General features: G+C 45.2%; 1 protein-coding gene across 1 annotated transcript in view; it reads left to right on the forward strand.

Moving 5' to 3' along the window:
• GRXCR2 (glutaredoxin and cysteine rich domain containing 2) overlaps positions 1 to 6955 on the forward strand; it is a 12955-nt gene extending 6000 nt beyond the window's left edge. The window contains exons 2-3 of the mRNA XM_007462398.1: positions 196 to 417; positions 6773 to 6955. Of these exons, the coding sequence (XP_007462460.1) occupies positions 196 to 417; positions 6773 to 6955 (405 nt within the window). The remainder of the gene's footprint in view (positions 1 to 195; positions 418 to 6772) is intronic.
• The last annotated feature ends 592 nt before the right edge of the window (positions 6956 to 7547 follow it).

The following is a 7547-nucleotide window of genomic DNA, read 5'->3' on the forward strand; positions in this document are numbered from 1 at the left end:
CAGCAGGAAGAAAGAAGCTGGTGTTCAGGGTTTTCAGACAGAGCAAAGAAACCAGAGAATGAACTGTAGCTTTGGGCTGTGATGGGATCCCTAGTGCCAGACCATGTCTCTCTTTCCTGGGATGTTGAAGAGGTCCTGCAGCCCTGTATTTGGTGACTCCTGGTGAATCACCATGCTCATTCTTCATTTCTCTAGTCCCCACCTATTATAGATTTTGGAAAGATAATCATCTACACGAATAACCTGAAAATCATTCGAACTCCAATGGACAAGAGAGATTTCATGAGGAAAATGCTCCAGAAGGAAGAGGAGGCTGAGGAAGAGTCTCTGATGAGCAAAGAAGAAATCTATGGAGACCAGAACGATGGGCCCTTGGCAGAGACGGGAGGCACCTTCCCCCATAACCAGTACCCACAGGTATGTCAGAACGGTTCACTGCCCTGTGCAGCGCTGGCCCTATAGCCGTGGTCTCCAAATTGTTTTCACTGTGCACTATTTAAGTAAGAACTTTTGAATGTGAATACTTATGTGTCTAAATGTTAAAGATGTTGAGGAATTTTATTATATTCTAGTGGTTTATCACATTTTATTGTTAGCAATAATAGTTATAAGCCCATATTTCAAATACTCTGAATTATTTTGAATGATTTAAGATCAGTTTAGGAACTTATTGTTTTCCCTTTGCATTGAGGCTTAGAACAGCTTGTTCTAGAGATGGAAAAAATCAGCTCTGTCCTTTTCTTATGGGTTTGCTTGTGCTCCTATTACTGTTGGTAATCCTCAGCCCACAGTTTCCTTGAAGAAATCTAGTAAATCTACTTGTCTTTAGAGTTTGTGGAGATTAGTTTAGTTAAAACTAAGCAATATCATCTGTAAATCCACTAGACCACACACTAGTGAACCCCATGTTGTAATATGCTGAAAGTGAACGAATGAGCAGGGTCGTCATTGTCACTTTCTGTAAAGTGAGGTCACTTTACATCGTGTATACAACAGGATCCCTTGGGTACCACCTATGTTAAGTGACTGCCCAACTTAGTGAGGGTGCTGGTGTCACCTAGTTTATTAAAAATCAATATAACCATTTCTTATGAAGATATTAAAGCTTAATTTCTTGTTTTGTTTTCTTTAGATAAAAAATAAATATAGATAGTATGAATGTTTTTTCTCCCCACACGTTTCAGAGGTGTGCACAGCCCACCTTGCTCAGACATGCTCAGACAAGCAGGAAGGTGATGACATTCGTTAGTTCACAGTATGGGGTTGGTGAGAAAAGCAATTTTGGTGAATTTAAGCTAAGAGGGTAAAAGCTTGGAAAGCAGCAGAAATGAATTTTCTCTCTTTAGATTCCATCTCTTGGGACTTGAAGCTGAGCCTCCCATGGGTTAGCGTGACAAAATGGGCCAGGGGCTTCCTCGCACTTGAGTGATGTCAAGGGAATGAGAAAACCATGACCAGACTCCAGTTCTCCTCAGAACCATTCCTGTCTCTTTCCGACCTGATCTCACACTTGATAAAATATAGTTGAAATGCAAATCTGATCATGCCATCCCTTACTCACACCCCCCAACCCCGCCCCGCTGCCAAAAGAAAACAACTTTCAGTGGGCTCTTATCACTTGGCATAAAACCAAATCTCCTCACTTGTTCTAGAAAGCACTGTGTGGCCTGGCTTTTTCAGCCTCATCTCTTACACATATCTGCTAATTCTCTGCCCTATGCACACCGCCCATCTGGCTACCCCTTAGATGTTCTTTGCTGGCAACTTCCGTGTGCCTAGAATATTCTCCAGACTCCCTACCTCCTTGCCCACAGATCTCGGCAGAGGCATCACTTCCACAGAGAGGCCTCCCCTGGTTTCCATGAGGATAAAAATCCACAAGGATGGACTCCTCAAGGCACCTCCCCCTCCCCCTGCACATGTAATCTTACATTTATTTGTGTGATTGTTTGGTTAATGTTTGCTCTTACCCACTAGGATTTGGTCTCTATGAGGTCAGCGGGCATGTTTATGTTGGGTGTAACATAGTAGTTCCAATGCCAAAAAAATTAGAGCCTAGCATATAATAGCTGCTCAGTAAATATTAGGTAAATGTTTGTGGAAAGAATACTGGAATTTGGAATAAAAGTGCCAACTGATAAGAAATATTCTGCCTCTGCCTTCTCTTGCTTTCTACAAAGCACTATTCAGAGCCTAGCATAGCAGCAGTCAGACAACTAAACTTTATGATCCAAAGCATTACCGTCTCACTTTAAAATTCATTACTTCTATCCTTTTTCCATACCATGTTGTAACATGGAGCATGCATTTTCAGAAGAGGACCAGAAATGCAGGTCACATTGCAGGCCTGAATGAAAAAGCAACAACAAGCCTGCTATGACAATTACCTTTAAATTCAATTTGGAGAGAACTGTGTTTTTTAGCTATAATGCCATAAACCAAGACAGAGGTGTGCAGCAGAAAGTTGCTGTGAAAGGTTATACTCCACTTGCCTGTCCTTAAAGCTCTATTTTATTTTACTTATTTATAATTAATTAATTAATTGGTTGATTGCTTTTTGCCTGCATTGAGTCTTCATTGTTGCACGCGGGCTTTCTATTTTTAGTTGTGGCGAGTGGGGGCCACTCTTCATTGCGGTGCATGGGCTTCTCATTGCAGTGGCTTCTCTTGTTGCGGAGCACGGGCTCTAGGCACGCGGGCCTTAGTAGTTGTGGCACTCGGGCTTCAGTAGCTGTGGCTTGCAGGCTCTAGAGCACAGGCTCAGTAGTTGTGGCGCACGGGCTTAGGTGCTCCACGCCATGTGGGATCTTCCCAGACCAGGGCTCGAACCCATGTCCCCTGCGTTGGCTGGCAGATTCGTAACCACTGCACCACCAGGGAAGTCCCTAAGCTCTGTTTTAAATTGCTATTTGTTTGCCCCATCCCTCATGCAGTAAATGCCCAGACAACTTTTATGCTAAAACAGAGGGTCAAAGAACATCAAGGGGCCCATTCTGACCAAGAGACTCTTTGTTGTGTTATATGGAACAGGGAAACAGTAGGACCTTGATGAAAGAGCAGGGAGGGCTAAAAGCCAGGCCATGCTTGAACGTCTGTATTAACTATAAAAGAAAAGGAGAGGAATAATTGAATTGAGTCACAATGAAAAATAGACGGGGAAAAATCTGACCCTGTATTCAGTGGATTTGAGACCATAAGTCACCTGGGCTTCTTTATGCTTTATGTGATCTTATCTTTGAAACAGAATAATAATAATAATAATAATAACGGTCATTTTTTGAGGGTTCATGTTAGCCAGACCCCATGCCCAGTGCTTTCCATGCAGTAGTCCATTTCATTCTCACGAGGACTCTGTGAGGTGGGTATTATCTGTAGCTGGGGAAACTACGGCTGGGGAACTAAGGCTCAGAGAAGTTAAGTAACTCGCCAGAGGTCACCAGAGTCAGTAGTCAAACCCAGGTCCATCTGACTACCAATCTCATGATCTTAATCACTCTGCTTATCGGCCTCCAGATTGGTGCTGGTTACCATCTTCAGGGCCACTCAAGCCTTTGAGTCTCCGATGAAAGCTGAGACCCCTTTTCTTGGTCATGGAGCTAGTGAGAGGTGGTTTGGGTAGGTTGTTGGGTTCTAGAACCTAAGTTACGCTGTGCAGCGATGTTCTATATCTTACTAAATGTTTTCTGAGAAGAATTTTTTTTTTTTTTTTTGCGGTATGCGGGCCTCTCACTGCCGCGGCCTCTCCCGTTGCGGAGCACAGGCTCCGGACGCGCAGGCCCAGCGGCCATGGCTCACGGGCCCAGCCTCTCCGCGGCACGTGGGATCCCCCCAGACCGGGGCACGAACCCGCATCCCCCGCATCGGCAGGCGGACTCCCAACCACTGCGCCACCAGGGAAGCCCCTGAGAAGAATTTTTAAAAATATTGAGACTGGTATGCAGAGGCTGATATCATGCATGCCTTATATAGAGTAGAGGCTCAATAAATACCTGTTGAGTTAACTGAATGATTAAAAAGAGCATATTGAGAGCAAACAGTTGGAGGAAGGGTGGTAACTTAAGAATGGAAACTCCAGTGAAACCTCTAACAATGTGTCATATCACCATGTGACATGAGATGAAATTTGATTGATGATTTGTTCTTGTTCTTTATGGCAGGCTCACCAGGTCATTTCACTAATCTTTCAATATCTGGCCTGGCATTCTATGCAAATGAATTTTTGGATCACATGTATAGCATTATGGTAGGATTTTACTGTATTTTCTTTGACAACATTGACTTATATCATTAAAATCTCAGTGGGATCAAGTGGAAAACAAAAACATGATGGATTTGGCAGAAAAATGGACCATGGCAATTTGCTTTAAGAATATTTTGGCAAATATATTTATTCTGCGTACTTTAAGGGAACAAAACCAATTTCCCCATTGTTAACATATCAGAATACGGCAACAATCAGTAAAATATTAACAAAAGGGGGCATGGACATCATCTGGGATTTTGTCAGCTGGAAAATGACCTCCATTCCCTACATCTAGAATAAATAAAGTTTAATACCTGCTTAGGCACTTTGCAGTGCGATGGGGCTATTTTTAGAATGTAGGCCTCCCTTTTCAGAGATGATTTTTATTCTTAGGTTACAAAAGAAAGCTGTGTTAGCTGGTTGAGGCACCCAGTGAACTCCAGCTGTCTTGTTAGTTCCTAGAATTTAAGAACACTAAGGGATCTCCAGACATCATTGTTTTGTTTGTTTATTCATTCAGCAAGTATGTGAACAGCAAATATTGTGCCAGGTACTACACTAGATGTCAGGAAGTGATGGAGAGAGGCACGAGCCCAGAACACTTCCTGTCTAGTCAGCAGGACCTTTCAGGGGAGTGTGAGACCTGCCAGGCTGGGGGCAGTAGAGGTGGGGTGGGACTCCTGGTCCAGAGGTACGGGTGGGCAAGGCTTCCTGGAGAAAGTGCTGCTAAGCTGACATCTGAGAACATGTAGGAGCTGGCTGGGTTGAGAGTGGGGAAAGTTTCCTCGACGCCAGCTAGAGAGAGACCTAAGGATGAGAGCCTGATGAGAGAAGTAACTGACAATGTACATCAGCTAAGGAGATTTTCTTTTCAATACATTTATTTATTTATTTATTTATCTATCTACCTTTGGCTGCGTTGGGTCTTCATTGCTGCATGCGGGCTTTCCCTAGTTGCAGGGAGCAGTGGCTACTCATCGTTGCGGTGCATGGGCTTTTCATTGCGGTGGCTTCTCTTGTTGTGGAGCACGGGCTCTAGGCGCGCGGGCTTCAGTAGTTGTGGCGCACGGGCTTCATTGCTCCGTGGCATGTGGGATCTTTCCGGACCAGGGCTCGAACCCATGTCCCCTGCAGTGGCAGGTGGATTCTTAACCACTGAGCCACCAAGGAAGTTCCAGGGATTGGGTTTTAACCTGAAGTTTATCTGGTGGGCAGGTGTTCATTACAAGGTTTCTTGGGCGCTTTCTATGTGGCAATCACAACTGTAGGTTCATGAGATTGGTATCCATGGTGAGAACATCCCACAAGCCCAGAGGCAGGAACTATGCTGAGTTCATGCCAGAATCGATAGGTGTCTGGATCGGGATTGTGGTTGTGGAGGGGAAACTGAAGAGATTTGAGAGATGTTCAAAAGGTGAAGTGGACAGGAATTGGTGCTGAATCTACCTGGTATCGATCTGGTATTACCCTTTATTTCACAGAAGGTTCGTGGTCTGTGCATGGTCATTGCATGGCAGCGCAAAATTGCCAGTTTCCTTGAGATGTCTTAGGGGAAGAGCACAGCGATAGCAAAGGGGCATAGTCTGGTGTCCCTGGCAGGAGGGGACAAGGCTTAGAAGTAAACTAACTTTAATGGAGAACCTATAATATGCCAGATACTATATTAGGGCATTTACATATACTCTCTCATTTAATATTCCAGCTACTCAGAGAGGTAAGCAATATCCCTCCCAGATCACAGGTAAAGAAACTGAGATTTAAGGAGGTTAAGGGAACCGTCCCAGGTGCACAGTTGTTGTCAGAGGCAGGCCTCAGCTCCAGGCTGCTGACTCCAGAGCCGAGCTCTTAATCACAGGGTCTTTTCATGGCTCTCCAAGAGCATAAAGATAAAAGTTCTGCAGGAATTCAGAGCTACGCTCCAAAGGATTGCAACCTCCATTCATCCGTCCCCTCAGTCACACAGAACAATCCTGAGCACCTACTGCTGGGCAACTTCCATGAGGGCTGCATATGGAGTCAGTAGGAGCATGATCTCTGGCGCCCGACCCCCTGGGACCCAAGCTTGCCTCCTTCTCTTCAAGCTGTGTGACCACTGGCACAGAGAGAGCTCTTAGAATTGTGCCCAGGGAATTCCCTGGCAGTCCAGTGGTTAGGACTCTGCACTCTCACTGCCGAGGGCCCGGGTACAGCACCTGACACCTCCCAGGTGTTTCACAAGTGTTCACTATTAGTTTGGCAATGAGGAACATTAAGTCCTGCCCTTATGGGCACAGAAATAACATGTCAGATGGTGACAAGAGAGATGAAAAAGGTCAAGTTGTGCTGTCTTAGAGAGGTCCGTCAGGGAAATCTCAGATAAAGTGCTGAGCTTATTCTGTGCCTCTGGCCAGGTCCCTCGTTGGCACGTGTGGGACGCATTTTCCTCTAATTTTGCCCCAACCTTTGCAGGCTCCCAGTGCTATTTTGACTTGTGTGTGAACAGTGGATTTGAACTGCTGCTGTAACGTAACCCTGACCTGTCTCTTGCAGGAAGGGGAACTTCCCGAGGACAACTGTTTTCACTGCCGAGGATCGGGCAGTGCCACCTGCTCTCTGTGCCACGGCAGCAAGTTCTCGATGCTGGCCAACAGATTTAAGGAGTCCTATCGGGCCCTGCGGTGCCCTGCCTGCAATGAGAATGGCCTGCAGCCTTGCCAGATTTGCAATCAATAGCCCGTGGCTTTGTATGTCCACTTTTATCGCATCCTCCCTAAAGCTATTTGTAATCAACTGCCCCTCCTCCACTCTCTCCTCCCTCTCCCAGCAAGGAGGCCACCGTGGCTGCGATCACTTCCACCACTGGCACAACTCAGTTACTTGATGACATTTCATGAGGCTGGTAACATCTCCACGTGGGTCTACGTGGCAGAGGCATTTTTGAATTAGAATCTGCTTTGAAACTGGTTCTCAAATTATCCTTCCAGGATCCTTCAAGTGCATGTATCTCACTTGACTTAGCTCAGGTTTCTCCTTGCACAAGTGAACAAATAAATGTACAATTCAGGCAGCAGGCTGAAGTCATTTCCCGGTTGGGAGTTATTTGAAAAATTATGCAGAGAGAAAGGAATAAAAAAAGGCAGGTTTCTGACGAACTGCATTCTTGTTGCTTATAATGCATTTCACACAGTTATTGGTCAAATTGCATTTTTAATTAAGCAGAGGAGGAAAGGGATGCCCAATGTTGAATGCACTAGCAGGCCGCTGAAAACAAAACAAGATGTGTTTGCTTCTTGCTGAAGAGAGGCAAGCTGAGGAGCCCCTTTTT

This window comes from Lipotes vexillifer, unplaced genomic scaffold, assembly GCF_000442215.2.
Source record: "Lipotes vexillifer unplaced genomic scaffold, Lipotes_vexillifer_v1.1 scaffold1068, whole genome shotgun sequence".
Lineage (NCBI taxonomy): Eukaryota > Metazoa > Chordata > Mammalia > Artiodactyla > Lipotidae > Lipotes > Lipotes vexillifer.